Consider the following 21,052-nt stretch of genomic DNA (forward strand, 5'->3'; position numbering starts at 1 on the left):
CTTCCTGTCCTGAGAGGAGATTAAAGGAAGCTCTGAGGAGGAAAGATCAGGCTGCGGGGGAAGCAGGAGCTCCCCAAATCAACCCACACACCATCTCTCAATATTCCAGGGCTCCGTTAACTGCGGGGGCGGGGGGCGGGGGACAACAAAGAGCAGGACCCGGCCCCTGCAGGGGAGAGGGCCCTGACCCTGCGAGGGAAATGCGGCAGGCAGGGCGCCGGGAGAATACTGAGGGCTGGGCAGGCTGATCTCTGCCCCAGATCCCGCCTTCCATCGCCAGGCACACCTTGAGCATCCCAGCTCTGCTCCCTCACTCCTCTGAGCGCCTGTAGCATCTCATGCCCAAACCAATCTTTTAGTCCTTGGCTTATAAATCAGTTGACTTTCCATTATATGTCTATGTCCACGTCTCCAACTAGATCAATATCTCCTCCAAGGCAGGAGCTCGTGTCCTCCCTGCCACGTGACAGCCAAGTCCATTTTTAGTGAAGAAAGGTTATCTGGGAAGTGTCATTTCGGGCAAGGCCATGGTTTGTTTACGACAAAAGCTGGACAGTGGGTCCAAGCCTCGGGCCCGGGGACGTCCTCGGGCTTGTAACGTCACCGTCGCTGGCCGCTGCGGCGCTCCGCAGCCTGCGGGCAGGATGACATCATCGTCGGAACCGGTGCAGACAAGTGCGCGCGGGAGGAATTAGCTTGGCTGGCGGCTGGCTGCGCCGGGAAAGAGAGAGGAGAAACCGATAGAGAGGCAGAAGCGGGGCGGGGTCCGCACTGCCAGGGCGCGGTGCCCAGCCCCCTTACGGACTGTCCCCGCCCCTTTACGGACTGGCCCCGCCCCACCGTGACAGATGCGAGCCAGCCAATCCGGTGACGCGCAGCCTATCAGCGGCCAGGGCTCGCCGGGCGCTTCCGCTTTGCGAGCGCGTCTGGCCCGAGTTCGCAGGGGGAGGGTGTGAAGGCGACGCGTTCCACGGTCACCCAAGTTCATCCCACCCGGCTTGGCCGGTCTGCGGGGGGCCCGCCTTCTCCCTGGGGACCCGATGGCCTCGGAAGACCTGGCAGGGACACTGGCGGCCGTTCTGGGGGGCCGGGGGCTGCGCGTGCAGAACTATGACTCGGGGCCGGCCGGGGAGACGCCGGCGCAGGTGCGGCTGCGGAAGAACGTCTGCTACGTGGTGCTGGCCGTGTTCCTCAACGAGCAGGTGAGCGTCCGCCCGTCAGGCCCACCGACCAGGCCTCCCGGGCTCGCAGGCAACCCCGGTGGGGACAGAGGACATACCGGCAACAGCCACCGCTTTCTGGTGTGTGGCTCTTCCCAGTTTTGCAAAGCACTCTCACAGTTACATCTGAGCCTTGTGCAGCCCTACCCTGCCATTGTCCCGATGTACAAAGAAAGAAACTAAGGCCCAGGAGCCTGCCCGTCCCATCCCTCTAGGCCTCAGTTCCTTGAGGCTATCTTACGCCTCTTCCTTCCCCAGAATCTAGCACAGTGCCCGCCGCGGAGTGGGCTCTCTTAAAGACCTGTCCAGTGCTTCAGAGACCTCCCCTGGGTCCCATGGGCAGTAACTGCACAACCTGCGCTTACACTCAGGCCTTCTGACCCCCTGTGTGATGCTCTTTTTGGTGCTGATCCCTGTACAAGTTGCTGTGACAACAGCTAGAAGGGGCCGGAGCCATAGGTAGGAGTTGTACGGGGTGAGGGTTTGGGGTGTGTTTCAAAGTCTAGACTCCAGTGTGAGGACTGGCCACAGCAGTTTATAGAGCACAAGGGGAGGTGAGAGATATGCAGTGACTTATGCAGACATGAATCAGTGCAGGACACATGGCAGCCCTCCTGGGAGCTGGAAGCAGCTCCCAGGAATCTTAGCCCCTTTCTGAAACGGAAACTTGAGTGCAAGGAAGGATGAATTGCAGAGGCAGCTGCAGTCCCCAGACACACAAGGGCCAGTCGTCTGGAGAGCGCAGCAATTTCAGGGTGTCCCCCAGAATATGGGTATTGAGCAGCTATAGCTGAGATTTGTTATGGACCCAGGGCAAGCAAAGGCTGCTGGCTGTGTGCTCCCCAGGAGCTCCCATCCCGGCTGTGGTGGGTGAGGATCCTTCCTCTCCCCTCAGGATGAGGTGCTACTGATCCAGGAGGCCAAGAAGGAGTGCCGTGGGTCGTGGTACCTTCCCGCGGGGAGGATGGAGCCCAGGGAGACCATTGTGGAGGCGCTGCAGCGGGAGGTGAAGGAGGAGGCCGGGCTGCAGTGTGAGCCTTTGACGTTGCTATCTGTGGAGGAGCGGGGCCCCTCCTGGATCCGCTTTGTGTTTCTCGCTCGCCCCACAGGTATGGCCCAGTGGATGGCAGTGTGGGCAGAGGGCAGTTGACACCGTTTCCCCAGCTTGTCCTCAGGTGAGATGAGCCCCTGTTCTGGCTGGTACAAACCTGGCATCTCCAGATTCCAGCCTGAGGACTTGACTCGGGGCCTCCCCTGGGTCAGGGCTAGATCCCTGGGTGGCCCTTTACTCTGCCGGGCCCAGCACTTCCCTCAACATAATACCTTTCCCCCTACCCTGTCACCTACATCACCCCCAGGTGGAATTCTCAAGACTCCCAAGGAGGCAGATGCGGAGTCCCTGCAGGCTGGCTGGTACCCACGAACCTCGCTGCCCACCCCGCTGCGAGCGCACGACATTCTGCATCTGATAGAGCTAGCCGCCCAGTATCGCCAGCGAGCCGGGCACCCTCTCCTTCTGCCCCAAGAGCTTCCCTGCAGTCTGGTCTGCCAGCGGCTCGTAGCCACCTTTACCAGTGTCCAGACAGTGTGGGTGTTGGTGGGCACAGTGGGGATGCCTCACTTGCCCATCACCGCCTGTGGCTTTGCTCCCATAGAGCAGAGGGGTGGCATCAAGATGGCCGTCCTGCGTCTGCTACAGGAGTGTCTGACCCTGCACCACTTGGCAGTGGAGACCAAGGGGTTGCTTGGACTGCAGCACCTGGGCAAAGACCAAGCCGATGGCATCTGCCTGAACGTGCTGGTGACGGTGGCTTTTCGGAATCCAGGTATCCAAAATGAGCCCCCGAAGGTTCGGGGCGAGAACTTCTTTTGGTGGAAGGTGGTGGAGGAAGACCTACAAAGCCAGCTCTTACAGAGGCTTCAGGAATCATCTGTTGTCCCAATCAACCGATAGGAGGCTGCCGTCAGTGGGCCAGGAGCTGGGTTCCCATGGGCGGTAATTGCACAACCTGCGCTTACACACAGGCCGTCTGACCCCCTGTGTGATGGCGTCTGTGCTTCAGAGGAGGCTTTGCCTCTGAGAGGCGCAGGGGGTTGGTAGAGATCTTGTTGCATGGGGAGCAGGGCAGTTCTGGTTCCCAGGGGGACTTCCATCACTTGTTGCCATGGAGCAGGTCCCTGCGCTGCATCAGAAGGGACAGTGCCTTCAACCAAGCAAGGAGTCCAGAGCTCGAGGACCCAGTTGCCCTGAGGGCACAATGAGGGCACGACTCCCTAAGGGGATGTGAGGACTTTCTGGACCTGAGGTGGCACCTCCTCATCGTTTTCCGTGCCCGCCTCAGTAAGGGCCTCATCCATATTCTCAGGCACTTAGAACGTGGAAGGGGTGCTGGGGGAGGTCATTGCAAGGGAGTGGGTCCCTGGCTGAGTAAATAGGTGTTGCTTACTTTGCCTTCCCGCCTAAATGTCTCTGTGGGTTGGAAGTGAGCAGGAAAGGGGGGCTGCCATCAAGAGAAGCTCCTTCCCTCATCCCGCTGATACCACCCAGGCCTTCCCAGACAGCAGGCGACACTGCAGGTGACTGGCTGGCAGGCTTCCTTCGTCCACCACAGCCTGTCTTGGGCCCGCTGGGGCTCCTTCATCTGCCTGCCGGGTGGGATGTGACTACATCCCCTCCAAGGTTTGAGCAGTGAGAAGGCCAGGAGAAGCTTCAGGTGGGCGAGGAGCTGTGAGAGCTGCCCCTGCCTCTCTCCCCCAGTCTTTCTGCCTGAGCTTCTCCGACAGATCCCTCCCGACCTCGCTCTGCCCGCCAGGCTCCTGCCTCTGCCTTGGTACGACTCCAGCCCAAAGCCAGACCAAAACCCTCTCTTCATTTCCCCTCAGCTCAGCTGAATCATGGTAGGAATTATTTTTTAAAAGAATTTTACTAAAGTTTAAGGGAAAACCAAAGGAAATGAGGAAAATATTTCACGCCACTTACTGCTATACACTCACCACTAACATACAGGTTTTGTTCTGAGCAGGGAAATACTTGACTGGGTTTCCCTTCTGAAGTAACTCCACTCTGACACCGAAGGACCAGGATAACCTCAAAGCCCCCCTTCCCTGCCTCTCTGTGCTGCCATCTTGTTTTTCTGGCCTCTGGGGCTGTGGTAGGACTACTCTTGTTCCCTCTACAGACAGACGTTTTCCAAATGAGGGAGACAAACCCTTTCATTCTGGTTTCCCTTCTCTCAGCGTCTGAGAGACCCGCCGGTCCACATCCACATTGAAAGACAGTGATCTTCCATTATTTAGCCTATAGTAGTTTTCAACCCTGGGTGCCCATTAGAATCACCTGGAGAGCTTTAAAAACAACTGTGGGCCCACCCTCAGAGACATGATTAACTGGTGGAGGGCGGGATTGGAGCAGTGGTATTTTTAAAGGCAACCCACAGGGGGATGCTTTTAAAAAGCAACGAGGCGAAAGCCACGGATCAGGCCTCACTCTGCATCTTCATCTTCCCTGCCTTGGAGTACTCTTGGGGACCCCCCCCCTCAGAGGGTCGCCACACGCATACACTTAGGGACAAGATTTTTTAAAGTATCAGGCCCACTGTTCACCACTAAAGCAGTCATACCGCTCACAACATAAACACTAAAAAGGAGACTTGCATACAGATGCCTCAGGTGGCCCATTCCCTCGTGGCGTCTCCAGGGCTGCCGGCTCTCAGCTGTAGGCAAGCCGCGCAAAAATAGTGCTGCTTGGCCGAGAGGCTGGCTCCTCGTAGGTGCCGGGGAACATCAGATCAGCACTGCCAGAGCCTGTCTCTGTTTACCACTCCCGCCTCCGGCCCCCACCACACACACACTGCCCCCGTACACCCCTGTGCTGGAAAAGGAATTTAATTCGCCTTCCTTGGGAAGATGGGCCTGAATCAGCAGTGGAGCCCTGGGCAGAAGGACACAAAGGGGGCAGAAGAACAGGGCAGCTGCGTCCACACAACCACACCATTTATTGCCGTGCTGTCTAGCAGGGGACACGGTGCGAATGCCCGAGTGCATTGGGGAGCGGACTGTCTGACTCCCAGACGCTCAAACGTTTTCTGAATCGAAGAGTCCAGACCCAATTCGCCCGCTGAGCTCTGCTCCCCTGTCCCACACCAACGCCCACGTGTGCACACACGCGTGCAGGCACGTGCACAGTGTCCTCCGGGGCAGCAGTTAAATCTTCCTCAGCTTGGAGGGATGCAGGAGAGGTAGAGGTCATTGCGTTTCCTCCTCTTTCACGTCACCTCTTGGCAACCTGTGGACGGCTTCTAGAAGCAGCATGGGCAGAAAAATGAAGCGAGTGGGGCTCTGGCCTGCTCCTCCTTGCCCAGGAGTGAAGCCAGCAACTGCAGTTTGCTGTGAGGTAATGCCTGGCGCCGCCTGGGTGCTCCTGCAGGTTGAGACATATTCGGGCCGGGCGGGGTGGCGGCCCCAGCCGTGGAGGTCATGCAGGGAGAACCACACCATGACCGGCTGGCTGCCTGTGCCCCAGCCCCACTCCCCGGCCAGGCCTTGGGGTGGGGCCCACGGTCCGGTGGGCATCTTGGCCTCACCCGGACCCAGAGCTTCCAGCATCGCTGGGATTGAATTCCATGGAGAACCCTGGCAGGATGCTAAGGGCAAGGCCTGGCCTCCCCCGGTCTCTGAGCCCCTCTGCCCAGGTGTCGTGGACCTGCCGAGACAAGTTCAGAAGGCGCCAGAGAGAAACCAGCTGGAGCTGGAGCCTGGCATCCAGCCCCCCGGGCTCCCCAGGCCCTCTCCCACCCTGGCTGCAGCGGCATCAAGCTTCTCATAAGCGGCTGCCCCCGGCTGGGTGCGGAGCATGCTTCGGGCATTTGCCGTGAGGCTGTCGGCAATCGTGCAACAGTCTCCAGGAGGGCTGAGGGGGAAGAGGGGCTTCCCCTGCTGTCCACGGCCGCTCCCCCAGGGGTTAAGCCAAGAAGGCAGGAGAGGAAACGTCGAGTCTCGGCAGCATCTACGGTACTTGGTGTGGCAGAGACAGGGTCGTGCCCGCCATCTCTCTGGCCTGTGGTCCTGACCAGCCTCAGAGCTATCAGCTCACTCCCCCTCGTGCCCCTGGAATGAGTCTCAGGTCTTGGCCTTCGCCACAGATGGCCCACAGAGACAGGTGACAGGCACAGGACACGTGAAGCTCTGGGTCTGGGGGCTCACCTGGCCGTCACCCAGCTCCCCAGAGAAGGCCCCGAGGACACCATGCTGCCCAGAAAGCCACCTCTTTTGCTACTTGGCTTCTGATACCTCGGAGACCCACTCCTTGAAACCCAGTCTGGTGGAGCCAACAGGCCAAGGTCGTCTTGAGTTAACCCGAGAGTGGAAGCCCAGACCTCCACCCAGGCGGAGGTCCCCGGGATGTGAAGGAGACGGAGCCAAGCCCCCACCCCGGGAGGACAGTGGTGGCGGCAGTGCCAGGCGGGAGGCAGCTCTTGGGCAGAGGTGTCGTGTTCCTGGTTCAGACGTGCCCTTCCGGGGGTTCAGAGAGGCGCAGGTGAGGACCATGTGGGGGGAACTTGACGAAAGCGATGGCAGCCAGCTCTTTGCAGAATTCCTCAAGGACTACCACGCCCTGGAGGAGGGTCTGGTGGTCCAGCCTGAAGGAGACAGCATGGCGGGGGTCACGGCTGGGAGGTGTGGGGAGCGTGCCAGCGTGGTATCCCAGTGTCTGTGAGGGATCACCCGGCGGCAGCCACCTCTGTCTGTGAGGAACCACAGGCCTCAGCAACGGGCCCTCCTCTGTCCCCGGCGTGGCGCCTCCCCCACCCGGAAGCCCTAGATTTTCCACCCCAGGGCTCTTCCTTGGGCACCCGCTTCCCTCTCTTACTTACTGCTCCCCGGGGACCTGGCCCATCAGCTGCCTGCGCACCAGAAGCAGTTTGCCTGGGAACTGGGGCACCCTCTGAATTCTCTGCATCAAGTCCCCGATCACCTAGAGTGGGAACAAGAGGGGACTGAGGAGGAGACCAGCGACACTGCCGCAGGGTCCCTTGCTCTGTCGCACCATGGGAGGGGGGTGGTACCAGTGCTTTCCCCTGGAGCTGGCAAGGGTGCCCACTCCTGCAGCCCCCAGCACCCCTGTCCTGTCCCCCTCCCTTCCTGTCCTCAGCATTGGCATGCTCCCTCTGGCCTGGGCATCCTTACCCTGACGAGCACAGAGAACAGGCTCCGGCAGCCAGGGGCCAGGTTGATGTAGGGATCCAGGAGGTACTCGTGGATAAGGGGGTGGGGGAAGAGAGCGAGCCGGGACAAGACTGAGGTCACTTGCAGGTTCAGGCTGTACGGCTGTGGAGAGCACGGTGGACAAGCAAGGGTTGGCACAGGCAGTGAGCACTTCTGCGCCCCCCACCCCCCAGCAAGGCGCCTGGCCAGTGTGAACGCGCGCGGGGGCTGGAGATGCATGTGATGTGTGTGTCATGGGTTCCCTGGGGCTGAGGACCAGGGCACGTCAGGGCATGTGGAGCAGAGGCGAGACGGGGCTTCCCGCCTGGGGAAAGGTGGGGCTTGAGGGGGGTCGTGGAGCCAGAGCAGAGAAGATGACTGGACCCCCACGGCTGGGCCCTGGTCTCCTGAAGGACTCCAGAGGCCCTCGCCCTGTGGCAGGGGCCCAGCCCTGTCGGGCACCTGTTCTAGAATCCGGGATATGCGGTCGAACAGCATTCGGAGGAAGTGACCCTCAAAGAAAGGCCGTTCGGGCTCATGGGGGTCCAGGGGTGGGAGAGCTGGTGGCCAGCCCCAGGGCGCCACTCGGGAGCTGCACTCCTGGAACTGAAACAGGAGGGGAGAGTTAAAAGAGTGGACCCAGCGGCCAGGAGGCACCAGCAGACAGAGGGAGCCACGCAGGCAGGTGGGGCTCAGGCACTTGGCCAGAGCTGGGAGCACCTCGGGCGGGAGATCGCAGAGGCAGAGCGTATTAACCCCACGCTCTGAGCGGTGAGAACTGGGCGCTGGCAGAGGCCTTGACACTCACCAGTCCGTAAGCATCGTGGACGTACGTGTCATATCCGGTCTCCTCCAGGAAAGCCGAGGTCTTGGCTTCCTCAGGAACGAGGCAGAGGAAACTAAGAGACAGGACCCTAGGTGTGGAGGTTTCCCCGCCTGGGCCGCCCTGCTCTCCCCGCTCCACCTCCAGCCCCGAGGGAACACTCTCCTGGCTGCACCCCAGCAGGGCTGTGGCCAAAGACGGAACAAAACTCAGGTGGCTCAGACTTCCTGACCTGCTCCTACCTGTTGACAATCTCGGTCACCGCTGTTTTGCCATCGGGGTTGGTGACGGGGGCAGGGGGAGGCTTCATGGAGGGTTGAAAGCCAGAGTCAAGGAAGCCATCCGTGAAGTAGGGGTCTTCCTCCAGATCTCTGTGCCAGGGCAGACAAGCGAGGCACCAGTGAACGCAGGAACTGGTGTGGGGTGCTGAGGCCTCCCCGAGGCACTGGGTTTCACTTACAGGGTGTCCTCGTAGCTCTCGGGCTCGGGCGAGCCCCGGGCCACGTAAGGGCGGCCCTCGAGGTGGCACAGGATCAGGCTGTGGATGATCTGCTCGTGGGGCTTCTGGAGCAGCTCCTCGAACAGCCGCAGCGTGGCGATGCTGATCTGGGACAAGAAGCGGTCAGCAGGACACCCTTCCCCACCCCGGCCTCTAGGGGTGCCTGGGAAGTGCTCACCCAGCTAAGAGGAGTCCCCCTAGGAGGGGGTCACCTCCTCCAGCCGGGGGCTCAGGTGGCAGGTTTTAAGGGGAGCAGATGGGTGTTGGCCCAGGAACCGGAAGTCTGGCTGGTCCCTGTCCCATTACTAATTTGAGGCGTGGTATCAGGCAAGCCCACTGGCTCCTCGGAGCCTCAGTTTCCACGTCTAACAAACGGCCTGGAGCTGTCAGCTTCAAACAAGCCAAATGAATATAAAAGCATTTTGCAAAATAAAACGTGGCATCACAAGTATGTGATCGCAGAAAATTAACTGCCTGACAAAAGCAGCTTGGCTACCAATCACTGGGTCACTGCCTTTTTCTGCCTTTTTTTGGCTGGGGGCGGGGGCGGGGGTGGGGGTGGGGAGTTGGATTTCAATGGCCTCAAAGGTAGAACCACCTGGAAAGCTAATGCAAACGGGAAGAAGCTTCAGGAAGTCCCTTGGGCAGGGGTTGGGGGCCAGGGAGCGGTTAGAGAGGAAGGCCCGCCCGGCCCGCCTCACCTCATCAGAGAGGTGGTCGCAGTGCCTGACGAGGTGGCCGCCCAGGGTGTGAGGGCTGTCCTCGGGGGCTGCAGGCTGCTGGTCCGTGCCCAGGAGGAAGGCCACGGCCTCCCGCAGCAGCGCAGGGGAGCGGAGCTGGCGCAGCATGGCGGTGAGCAGGGCGGTGGAGGTCAGGATGCTCTGTTCAGACCTACAGGCAGGGCGCGCTGAGCCAGGCGGGGCCCTTGAGACCAGAGTAGGGGCAGGGAGGGAAGGGGTGTAGGGGGCAGCGCACTTTCCTGGTTCCCTTGCATTTTTGGCTGGTATTTCTCTGCTCACACCCCACCCCCTCCTGAGGTCCTAGAGTCCAAGGGTGGGAGGCCTTTGTTAGCCCACGTAGCTCTGAGCCACGAGTGTGTCAGGGGAACAGGCAAACATCAACTGACGGAGCCCACAGACCCCCATGACTCTGGACAAGGAGGTCCCTGGTCTCAGGCGCAGGAAGGGGCTTGGTGGGGTGGGTGGTTCGCCCAGACTATGGCTACGCCCAAGGGAACTGCACAGAACTTACACATGCAGGAGCTGGGGCTGCAGAATCTCCACAAATAACTTCTCAGCCACAGACTTTGCCAAGGCCTCCGACACCACCTGGGCGCCAAAGGACACGTCTCAAACACACTTTACCTCCGATCGGCAATTTTCCACTGAGAAACAGCTGTGTCCTTGCACAGAGCCTAACAACAGGTAGAGGGTCTCTGCTGACCCCGGGCCCCACCCAGCTCCCAAGAGACCCCCTGGGGCCTTGAGGTAGAGACACAAACAGAGCACCATGAAGCGGAGGACACCCAAGGAGAGCCCTGCCATCGCCCACCCCGCTCACCGTGTGTGCCTCTGTGATGAGGTGGTCGCAGTAATCAAACCAGCCCAAAAAGGCAGCCAAGGTCTCCTTGCCGGGGAAGGAAGCCTCATCAGACGGGGCACTGGGTAACCTGAGGGAGAGCGAGGGAGGTTTGTGAGGCCTGCTTCAGCTATGTCCAGGAAGCTGGGCCCTTTTGCCCTCTGCCCTAGAACCTCTGTTGCAGGGGGTCAGTTCTACTGGGGGCTCTGAGGGCAGAAGCCAAAGTGATGCTTTCCTGGAAGGCGAGAAGGCCCTTGGGCATGGGTTGTGACCTCAGGAAGACGGTGGCCAGCAGGGGTCCCCATGCCCCCTGGAAAACAAGAAGAGCCGCTACCGGGAACATGACGGGCAGGGCTTCTAGCCACTGAAGATGCAGCCCAGCCTTCCCTGGCCGAGCGCCTACCTCCAGCTGATGCCCTCTGAAGTGGCAATGTCTGCGGGGTCCAGGAAGCTGGGCAGGGACTGGTACAGCTGGCAGAGGTGCTCGACGATGGCAGGGCAACAAGGGCTGCTCTGCACCAGGTAGGTGGCAGCTGCCTGGGAAGCCACGCTTACCAGGAGCAGCAGGTTCTCCTGGGCCTTCAGGGCCACCCGAGCTCTCTAGGGGATAAGGGTACGACTTCAGTGACGTGCGGCGGATCCCCCAAGTGCCCTCCCAGCAACTCGCCCTCCCCATCCCTGCTCCCTGCGTCTCGGCAGCCGGCACCTTGCTCTTGCACAAGCCAATCAGCGAGGTGATGAGGGTGCTCTCCCCAGGGCCTCCATCTGGCTCCTCGGTCTCAGCAGGCAGCTGGGTGCTCAAGGCCCGGGCCCCCCGGGCACCCCTGTCAGGAGCTTTGCTGTGGGGCTGCTCCTCGTTCTTGACGCCGGCTGCCTCTCTCGGCAGGGCGGTGGCTTCTCTGGATGCCTCCTTCCTACCGACGGTCTTTCTACCCTGCAAGAGAGGCTGCGTGAGGCCAGGCTGTGGTGCAGACCACGCCCCATGATGGCCCCTTGGGAATACGGGGTGGGCGGCTTCAGTGCGGAGCTGGAGGGGAAGCTGCCTGAGTGCCTCCCCGGTTCCTGCTCCATCCTCCTGCTTCTTCCGAAGGGCCACGGGGGATTGCCCTGGGGTCTGGGCCCTCCCGCTCCTGTTCCCCAGAGGCGCTCACTTCTAGAATATAGGTGAGCAGGGCTGGATCCTGCTGGATCTTGGAGCAGAGGACAGTGGTGAACTGCACCTCCTCCTTTTCTGTGAGGGATCCAGGAACTGTCCCACCAAGTCGGAGAAGTTTCTGGAAGCGGAGCAGGACAGAGACAGAGGGGAATGGGGTGGCAGGGAAGAGAAGGAAGAATGGGGCGGCAGAAAAAAAAAACCCGTGCACGACTGTGGGTTCAGACTCAAACCTGCGGCACGGGTCCTGATGGAGAAGCTGGATTTGGGGTCTTTCTTAGAGTCTCAGAGGGTGTTGTTGTCGAAAAAGGTCCGGTGCTTTGGGACTGGCCTAGGAGCACCCCCTAGCTTTTCTTGAAAGCATAGGCCTCACCCCCAGACGCCCCTTAGCTTCTGGGCCCCTCACCTGCACAGGCCTGTGGACGCTGAGGTAATGCAGGAGGGGATGCTGCACCTGGGCCAGAACCTTGCTGAAGAACTGGAGCACCTGCTGCCGCATGCCTGGCGGGTACTGCGGGTCGGGGGAGAGTGCCTGTCAGTCAGGCGGCGAGGCCACGCCCCCGCCCAGACCGCTCCTCCCCTCACTGCGCGGAGGGGCCTTCTCCGCCAGCCTCCCTCCCTCACGCTTGGAAACTGGCCTCCTCTACGCTGCCAAGCCCGCTTCCTGCTTTTTTCCTTTTTGGCCGCACATGCGGGATCTTAGTTGCGACCACGGATCCAACCGTGCCCCCTGCATCAGGAGCGCGTAGTCTTAACCACTGGACCGCCAGGGAAGTCCCGCCCCCTTCCTGCTTTATTTTCGTCCATAACCTTGTCCTTACTGAACATACTATACGTGGGCTCCTTTGATTATTCTGCCTCTCCCCACTAGAGTTTTCGCCTGTTTCAATCACTGCCGGGTCCCCAGTGCCCAGGACACAGACTGGCACACGGCTGGTCCTCAGTGCATCTTTGATGAACGAACGCGGACTGAACGAAAGGAAACATGTCCTTAACCCCGACGACAGCGAGAACACGCCACCAAAGCAAATAAGCAAGGGCCCGAAGCCTCGGGGTGTTCTGAGACAGCCTCAGTGCCCCGCCCCCAGTGTGGGCACCGGGAGGAGCACAGGTAGACCTGCCGGACACCGGCTCAGGTGGAAAGCTCCAGAGGCACCCGGGGTCCTGCCCACCTCGGCCTTGCCCAGCGTGCACAGGGTCTCCAGGATCTTGTGCTGCAGTAGGTACTCCAGACACGGCCCCGCCTCACCGGCCGCCGCCTGCTGCTTCTCCTCGTACACCAAGATGTCCAGCATCTGCTTCAGCCGCCAGGGAATATCTGTTTTCTTGGCCGGGGTGTTTTCATCTAATCAAGATTCAGCAAACAAGGTGAATGGGGTGAAGAGAGGCACTCTGGCTGGATGGGGTCAAGCCCACAGGGCCTAGGGGGTGGAGGGAGGTGGAGGCCAACTTGGAGCAGGCCAGAGACCAGAGAAAAGGGAAGTTTACAGTTGATGCCTCTCTAGTTAAAAAGACAAAAGACCTCCTAGATGAAGCCCGGGATACAGCCCTCTGACGGAGCATGTGTGCAGGCCCCAGCACTTTATGAGAGCAAAGCAGCAGCATTTTTTCTCTGAACCCTGGGGCCTACAGAAGCACACCTGCTAGGGCTTCAGGCCTGCTCTGGGCCTGAGTGGAAAGCTGTGGGCTCAGGGGTCTCTGTTATACTATTTAGAAGCCAGCTTCCATCAGCTTCCAAACAGATAACCTCCTGGGGCCTGTTTATGTCTCTTTTATACTCAAGGAAGGCAATACTCTATTTTTTTTATAAAGCAAAAAAAAAAAAAAAATCCATGCATGACCATGGGTTCAGACTCAAACTCACTGCACAGTGCCCAGGTCCTAATGCAGAAGCTGATTAGTGGGGTTTTCTTAGTCAGTCTCAGAGGGTAGAGTACTTTTATAAAGAAAGTTTTGGTACTTTGGGACTGGCCTTGGAGCACCCCCTAGCTTTTCTTGAAAGCATTGGCTTTTAAGCAGGGCAGCTCACCTCGCCCGCCCCTGCATCTCCGGTCCAGGGACCAGTCTGGAAATTAACGGATTGGGCCCAGGTGAAGCCCCAGGTGGACCCAAGGCAGTTCTAGATCTTCTCCTAGTCTCTGGTAGCTTGGGGCTCCCTGTCAAGAGATCTTCAGTCTAAAAGCTGCAAACTTCCAGATGTAAAATAAGTCCTGGGGATGTAATGTACAGTATGGTGACTATAGTTAATAATACGTTACTGTATGTTTAAAAGTTGCTAACAGAGAAGATCTTAAAAGTTCTCATCATAAGAAAAAAAAATGTAGCTATGTGTGGTGACAGATGTTAACTAGACATTGTGGGGATCATTTCTCCATATCTCCATGTACTGAATCAGTATATTCAATTGATTACAGCAATTATATTGGCTTGGCCAAAAAGTTCGTTCGGGTTTTCCGTCAGATGCTACAAAAACCCAAACGAACTTTTTGGCCAACCTAATGTGTCCATTATATCTCAGCTTAAAAAAACAAAAGGGATCTTCAGTCTAAAGCAATCGTTCTTAACTGGGGGTGATCCTGCCCCTGCTCACCGGGATATCTGGCAATGTTTGGAGAGCTATTTATGGTTATCACGATGGGGAAGGAAGGGGTGCTACTGGCAGTTAGTGGGTAGAGGTCAGAGTTGCTGCTAAACATACACTGTACACCCCCCCCCCCAGCCCCCTACAACAAAGAATGATCCAGTCCAGGTGTCACCAGTGCCAAGACTGAGGAACCTGGTCTAACAGAACGCTCAGAGGGTCCCTCAGAGTGTCCAAAGGCCACTTTTAATTTCTTGGGTTGGCTGAGGCTGGAAAAAAAGCCTTTAGGAAAGGTGCAGGCTGGAATCAAACCCCAGTCTGAACTCCAGGCGGTGGAAGGCTAGGGATGCAGGAAAGGTTACCTGGCAACCAGTGCATCTCCACCAATCCCAGCATACTGACTACAAAGCAGCCAATGAGACGCTGCCCCCTCGGTGAGTGATCCTGATGGGCCCAGATGACCCAAGGCTTTGGCTTTTTAGAGTGTCGGCTTGGGGAGAAGGACCAGGTGTGCTACATGCCTTGCCAGGTCTCTACAAGAGAAATGCCCTGTAAGTTGGCTCACGGAAAAGAGGAATTTATTCCATTTCTTTTCTTTAATCAGTAAGCCCTAGGCACAGGGCCCAGGCACTTGGAGACTGAAGGCCTGGACATTCTGCCCAACTGGAAGCTGGGGGCAAGTGGCATTCAACCCCTGGGCTGCAGAGTCAGGCCAGTGAGACCTCAGCCTCCCTGTCCCCACTCCTACCTCACACAGGTCCCCTCCCGGAAGGTCAGGGTGGGGCAGCCCCCACTCTGAACTCGTGAGCAGCGGATGTCACCTTCTTCAGGACACCTGCATCTCTGAGCTGCAGGGTGACTCCACCCACACCTTCCTCCCTGCTCCCTCCAGGGATCCCTGCACGGAAGGAGACCAGGCCCCACCTGTACTTTCAATGTAGTAGTTCGTGATGCCCTTCCAGTGTTCCACGAAGGCCTCCAGCAGGTCAATGCTGGGCTCTCGCTGTGGAGAGAGCAGACACAACCTAAGTGATCGCCGCACTCATCAGAAAGGACATTCCAGGGCTTCCCTGGTGGTGCAGTGGTTGAGAGTCCGCCTGCCGATGCAGGGGACATGGGTTCGTGGACTGGTCCGGGAAGATCCCACATGCCGCGGAGTTGCTGGGCCCGTGAGCCATGGCCGCTGAGCCTGCGCGTCCGGAGCCTGTGCTCCGCAACGGGAGAGGCCACAACAGTGAGAGGCCCGCGTACCGCAAAAAAAAAAAAAAAAAAAAAAAAAAGAAAGGACATTCCACCGTCTGCTAAGTGTCGGACGTGTGCTAGGCCCTGGACGAGGCACCGTGATCGTGGGTTCTCAAATTGAACAGTTAAGCATTTTCTCCAGGACATTTGCACATTGTCTCTGTATCTGCCAACCATCTCCTGGTTCCTTTCCTTAGACCCCCTTCCCCTCCTGGAAATGCTGTGACATGAGCACATGTCATGATTCTATATCCCCTGTCCCGGAGCAGCTAAGACTGATGGTAGGGGAAACAGACACAGAAACAGATCATTTCTATATATCGCGGTTATGCTACAACAGAGGTACATAGAGGGAAACAGGAGAGCACCACCAAAACAAAATCAAAATGATACAGATGGAAAATGTGGCAAAGACAAAGCTTTCAGGTCCCTCTTGGTCTGAGAGTCTGAAAATCCGGGTTGAAGGCCACGACAGCTCAGTTCAGCCAGATGGATAACGTTAGCGAAATATTAAGAAAGTACCTTACTTATAATGTGCTGCATCTTTTGTCCACGGCTACAGGCCGTGCACCCCTAGCTCCTCTCCGCTCTGCTCCCGTCCACATCTCCTCTGACTCCTTCGATCGCCCCAGGGGGAATTCTGATCTGCTGTGAGCACCCCCCGAACCTCCCCGCTTTCCCAAAGTGCTCTCTCCATTTCCATGCCCCAGCTGGAACTAACCGGGAACTGGTAACAACCAGTTCCCCTAAAAACTTCTCCAAAAAAGCACATTTCTTCTCTTTTCTTGCAGGGTAAATTTTTGCTGGAGAAAAACGCATAGTCCCTACCTATATCCCTACCTCTTAGTCTTTGCTCCGGCCACGCCTCTGTCCAGGAGGCCCCGTATTCCCCTATACCTGTCTAGGTCCTAGCAGTCCCCAGTGAGGTCCAGCTCAGGGGCACCACCTCCACAAAGCCATGTCTGTGGTCCCCAGTTGCATCTCTAAATTCACGCTTTACTGCACCACAGGACGGGGTGTCTCCTCCTTCCATAACTCACTCAGTAGGTATCTGTTGAGTGCCTACCACGTACAAGACACCACGCCTGATGTTACAAGCCATACGAGGCTGTCTAAGAGCCAGTCCTCCAGAAACATGCCGTGGGGGAGAAGAGAATATAAAACACGCTGAATAACTCAACTACTGAAGTAGTGTGGGAACACAGGAGAGGTGGAGAATGACCTTCGGGCGAAGAGGGGTCACTTCCAACAAGTGGAACAAAGAGGCTTTACTGAGGTCGTGCGGGAACTAAAACCTGAAGAGCTGGGTCTGATTTCAACAATTAGAGAAACAGGAGAGACATTTCCTGCAGAAGGAACTTTGCAAAGCATGTCGGGGCCAAGGATGGATTGATGAGTGTGTGGGGCCTTGAATTTCTTGGCCAAACCAAGAAGTCTGATTTTATTTTTAATTTTTTAAATTTTTTATTGTTTTGCAGGCCGCCGGGTGCAGGTCAGTGACATCGGAACTGTGTGAGGAAGAGTCATCTTGCGGGTGTGTAGGAGACAGACGCAGGATGAATGCTTAGCAGACCATTATGACAAGAGGAGGAAGCAATCACACTGAATCAGAGGCCTTGAAGTATTCCCCCGGCCTTGGCGGCCCAGGCAGTCTTGTCTTCTCTCAAAGTTCGCTGTGGGGACCACGACTCTTACAGGAGTGGCACCTCGCACAGTCGTTCCAAACACACCATCCATATGGAGTGACAGCATCTTATCACATTCTACGTGATGCTATTATTGTTGAGTGAGCAGTCATCTCTCCGGGAGGCTGTGAGCTCCCTGGGGGCCAGGGTTCTGTTTCTGCCTGCCCCTAAAGGGCTCTGCACAGAGTGATTACTCGTTGATATTTACTAAATATCTCAGCAAACTCCTTCAGCCCCTTCCATAGTTCCTTGTCTCTGGGAAAGCCCTCTGACCACGCTACAGTCATCGCATAAGCCTGTGATGGGGTCTCATCTAGCCTTAAAATTCATTTATAGTCTCCTAAAGCCTTAAGCTGGACTTAACTCGAAAAACAACAATCCAGGGGCTTCCCTGGTGGCACAGTGGTTAAGAATCCACCTGCCAATGCAGGGGACACAGGTAAGAGCCCTGGCCCAGGAAGATCCCACATGCTGCGGAGCAACTAAGCCCGTGTGCCACAACTACTTAGCCTGTGCTCTAGAGCCTGTGAGCCACAACTACTGAAACCTGTGTGCCACAACTACTGAAGCCCACGCGCCTAGAGCTGGTCCTCCGCAACAAGAGAAGCCACCACAATGAGAAGCATGTGCACCACCAATGAAGAGTAGCCCCCGCTCGCCACAACTAGAGAAAAACCGCACGCAACAACAAAGACCCAACGCAGCCAAAAATAAATTAAAAAAAAAATCCAGCAAGAAAAGGAGAAACAGGAGAACAAAGATTAGCCAAAACAGACCGTTAGAGCTAAGAAAGCAGGGGGGTAATCTTTACCTGAATCTGTTATTAGCTACTGTAACTCCAGCCCAAGGAAACTGCACCAAATGATTAATTTTTTAAGATAATATTATATTTACAAATAACACTAAAGATTGCTATTCTATTTTGTCAGAAGAGGGCAGGAAGGAGCACTCTTCCTCCTTAACTAGGAGTCAAGCAACTTGCTGGGGGTTTTAACCCGGTGACCCAGCCCTGGGAAGACCTATGCTCAAGCTTGGGGGTGGGAGGGAGAGGGGTCCCCATCTCTCCTGATGGTCGCACGGGGCCAGCCAAATTTCCAGGGCGTCATCTATATGTTGTATACTGAGGGGCCTAAGATCACCTGCCTAAAAATATCCCCCTTGACCAGCAATACTCCTGCAGCCACTGACACTGAAATTTCCACATAGGAAGCATTAGAAATTCACTTCTCAGGGCCGGGGTCCTGTCTATCCAGTCCACCCACCTTGTGTACGGAGCTTTTCCAGAGAGGTATGAAGGAGTGTCAGATTACTTTCTAAAATGACAGTTATTTTGATTGGGGATGGGGAGGAAGGGAGGAGAGATCATTTTGGAACCCCCTCCTGAGGCGGGATGGCCGGAGGCTCCTGAACACCGGCTAGGGCAGGGCTGGGGCGGGTGGGAGAGGAGGAAGAGCTGAAGCTTTTCACTTTCTTCACAAGTCTGCTTAAGGCTGAGACTGTTCTCACTCATTAACAAGCTCTGATTTGGTGTGCGTGTTGGGGAGGAAGGGGATGCAACCCAAGGGTGTTTCTCCTGAGAACATGTGATACACTCAACTGATCAATTAGGGAGAGGGTTTATACTGTGAGACAAAAGAACTGTTAACTTTACAGGCAGAATCTTGGCAGGGTTGCTTTAACTGGAGGGCATCCCGCCTACCCTATCTAAACGGCACTTTTATCTCGCTCAATGAAGAGAACAGCCGCCGTGGGCGCCTCTCACCAGCCTTCAACCCCAACAGAAAATGGCAGAAACACACACTCCTCGTCCCCGCTGGCCGCCCCAGGCCGCACCGCAGCTGGCCTCTCCTGACTCAAGGTCAGTGGGGCTCGGGCTGGCCTGGTGTTGAGACAGTATTCTGGAAACCGCGCTTGTACCCTGCAGACGGCTGTTTCCTGGGCCAGGCGACCCCCTTCCCGCCCCCCCCCCCCCGCCCCCCGACTGTATCTGTACCCTTCCTGGGGACTTGGCCAGTCCGGAGCCTGCACTTCCCAAGTCCAAGGTGAGAGGGCAGAGTGCGCCTGAGTGTGGTCTTGGAAGCGGCCGAGGGCTCGGAACCAGGGTAAGGGGCAGCTATTTTTTAAGGCCGGGTGACCAGGGAGGGAGGAGCGTGGGGGAGGAGGAAGGCACCCAAGCTGGGGGAGGGGCCTTGGGGGGAATTTTGGGAAGAAACTATTGGGTGACTAGGGATCACTCGGCACAGAGGAGTTTGGGAATTGGAAGAGACTCGGGGAGCAGGAGAAATAAACAGGAAGCAATCCGGGGAGAAGGGTTAGGGGCCGGAGCGACCTGGAGAGGAGCTGGGAACACGCGCGATTCGGAAAGAAGCCACTGGAAGCGGGGAGCGCTCCGCGGGAGGGGCGCGCCGGGGGAGTGAGGAGGCCCGGGAAGGGGCACCACGGCGCGGGTGGGGGGGGGTCCCTTCCTGGAGGCGGCCCGCGCCCTCCGCCCGCCCGCGTGCCGGCCGGCTCCTCCCCCGGCCCCGCGCCCGCCCTTCCGGCGCAGGCCCCACGCGCCCCAGCGTCCCCGGCCTCACCGCCCCCATGGCCTCCTGCAGCAGCGCCCCGAGCCGGCTCAGCATGACGGCGGCCCGGCTCCCGGTTCCCGGGCGGCGGTGGCGGCGGCGGCGGCGGCGGCGGCGGCGGCGGAGGCGGCGGAGCTCCCGGGCGCAGGCGGCGACCCGGAGGCGCGGCGAGGGAGGCGGGGCCCCGGCCGCCCCGCCCCACCGCCCCCGCCCGGCCTAGCTTGGGGTAGGAGAAGAGGCCGGCAGCCGACGTGGCCGGGCCGGGCAGCAAGGAAGGGTGCCGGGGTCGGGGGCGCCGGCAGCCGGGGCAGCGGAGGGGTTAGGGTCAAGTCCGCCGGGGCCTCTTGGTGAACCAGGAGGCAGCGAGCGAACTACCCTTAGAGAAGGGCGAGTGGAACCAGACAGGTTTTTCCCATGAGGGATGAGAAGGTTTGTGGGTTCTGGAAGTCTCTAGACTTTCCTCGTGGGACCCCATAATGCCTTAGCCTCCCATCATGTGACGTCGAGGATCAGCAGAAATACATTTTGAACAGCTGACTGCCATGTGCTCAGGAAGAATTTCTTTCCATTCCTGGGGGAATGGGGGCGTGGAGCGGGGAGATGGGGAATGGGCTTTGTACCGGCAGAGCTGGCTGCTAGAAAGCCCCCTCCCTAAGGTCCCAGCTTTTGACATTCCGGGAAACCCTGCTCTGGTTGAGAGTTCTGCCTGTGTAATTCTTGGCCATAAGTTTCCCAGTGTGTCCCCCCCCCAGCAAACACACACACACACACACACACACACACACACACACACACAGGAGACACACCTGTTTCTTTCCTTGATACGTCTAGAAGGGCAAAACGGGGCCGGCGTGACTTCTTTCCCCCACCCCTGTCCAGCACAGTAGCCACTGGCCACTCGTGGCTATGGAGCTGAAACGGGCTAGTCCTAATTAACATGTGCTGAAGACATGTCAGACAAAGGAAAGAATGTAAAATAGTCACTAATGATGTTTTATGTTGATTACAAGTTGAAACGTAATCTATTAGATAAATCGAGTTAACCAAATATATTATAAAAATTATTTCACCGGTTGCTTGTTAATTTAAGTGGATACAGTGCTGGTCCAGAGGTCCTGCAGAGGAAGTCACACTGGCCTCGTTTTGCCCTTCTAGATGCACCAAGGAGAGAAACAGAAGGTGGGTCTCCGGTGTCGGGGACACACTGGGAAAGTTACACCCAAGAGTTAAACAGGCAGAACCCTCAGCCAGAGCAGGGTTCCCAGGAATGTCAAAAGCTGGGACCTTAGGGAGGGGGCTTTCTAGCAGCCAGCTCTGCCAGTTCAAAGCCCATTCCCCATCTCCCTGCTCCCATCTCCCACCTCTACACCCCAGGAATGGAAAGAGATTCTTCCTGAGGATAGGGCTGACATCTGTTCAAAATGTGTTCCTGCTGAGCCCTGACACCATCTGATGAGAGGGTGAGGCACCAGGGGTCCCACGAGGGAAGGTGGGTAGCCCCTG

The 21,052-nt window shown here is 57.7% G+C and overlaps 2 protein-coding genes across 10 annotated transcripts; one reads left to right on the forward strand and one right to left on the reverse strand.

Moving 5' to 3' along the window:
- The first annotated feature begins 903 nt into the window (after positions 1-903).
- On the forward strand, positions 904-3,666 carry NUDT18 (nudix hydrolase 18). The gene is made up of 3 exons (XM_033857718.2): positions 904-1,202; positions 2,116-2,329; positions 2,579-3,666. The coding sequence occupies exons 1-3, from the start codon at positions 1,041-1,043 to the stop codon at positions 3,172-3,174; spliced, it is 972 nt and encodes a 323-aa protein (XP_033713609.1). The 5' UTR covers positions 904-1,040; the 3' UTR covers positions 3,175-3,666.
- Positions 3,667-5,196: 1,530 nt separating this feature from the next.
- On the reverse strand, positions 5,197-19,723 carry FHIP2B (FHF complex subunit HOOK interacting protein 2B). 9 transcript variants are annotated; one of them, XM_033857716.2, is made up of 17 exons: positions 19,562-19,723; positions 14,983-15,061; positions 12,650-12,822; positions 11,884-11,988; positions 11,476-11,598; positions 11,031-11,258; positions 10,728-10,924; positions 10,307-10,415; positions 9,998-10,074; positions 9,448-9,637; positions 8,708-8,853; positions 8,490-8,618; positions 8,233-8,323; positions 7,887-8,030; positions 7,407-7,547; positions 7,094-7,194; positions 5,197-6,859 (listed from the first exon to the last, which is right to left on the reverse strand). In XM_033857716.2, the coding sequence occupies exons 1-17, from the start codon at positions 19,604-19,606 to the stop codon at positions 6,721-6,723; spliced, it is 2,217 nt and encodes a 738-aa protein (XP_033713607.1). In that variant the 5' UTR covers positions 19,607-19,723; the 3' UTR covers positions 5,197-6,720. The 9 variants fall into 9 exon arrangements, with proteins under 9 accessions (XP_033713607.1, XP_033713603.1, XP_033713606.1 ...); XM_033857712.2 differs by having other exon boundaries at positions 5,197-6,964; XM_033857715.2 differs by having other exon boundaries at positions 9,448-9,670.
- Between the last annotated feature and the right edge of the window lie 1,329 nt (positions 19,724-21,052).

This window comes from Tursiops truncatus, chromosome 6 (genome assembly GCF_011762595.2).
Source record: "Tursiops truncatus isolate mTurTru1 chromosome 6, mTurTru1.mat.Y, whole genome shotgun sequence".
NCBI lineage: Eukaryota > Metazoa > Chordata > Mammalia > Artiodactyla > Delphinidae > Tursiops > Tursiops truncatus.

What these genes read in the sequence shown, in the direction of transcription:
- FHIP2B (XM_033857711.2), bottom strand. Translation starts at nt 19,606, where the DNA reads ATGCTGAGCCGGCTCGGGGCGCTGCTGCAGGAGGCCATGGGGGCG. An exon ending in GTGACCGAGATTGTCAACAG is followed by an intron (nt 8,324 to 8,489) that starts GTAGGAGCAGGT and finishes CCTGTCTCTTAG; the next exon opens with TTTCCTCTGCCTCGTTCCTG. An exon ending in GGCCAGGTCCCCGGGGAGCA is followed by an intron (nt 6,965 to 7,093) that starts GTAAGTAAGAGA and finishes GGTTCCTCACAG; the next exon opens with ACAGAGGTGGCTGCCGCCGG.
- NUDT18 (XM_033857718.2), top strand. Translation starts at nt 1,041, where the DNA reads ATGGCCTCGGAAGACCTGGCAGGGACACTGGCGGCCGTTCTGGGGGGC. An exon ending in CCGTGTTCCTCAACGAGCAG is followed by an intron (nt 1,203 to 2,115) that starts GTGAGCGTCCGC and finishes CTCTCCCCTCAG; the next exon opens with GATGAGGTGCTACTGATCCA. An exon ending in GTTTCTCGCTCGCCCCACAG is followed by an intron (nt 2,330 to 2,578) that starts GTATGGCCCAGT and finishes CATCACCCCCAG; the next exon opens with GTGGAATTCTCAAGACTCCC.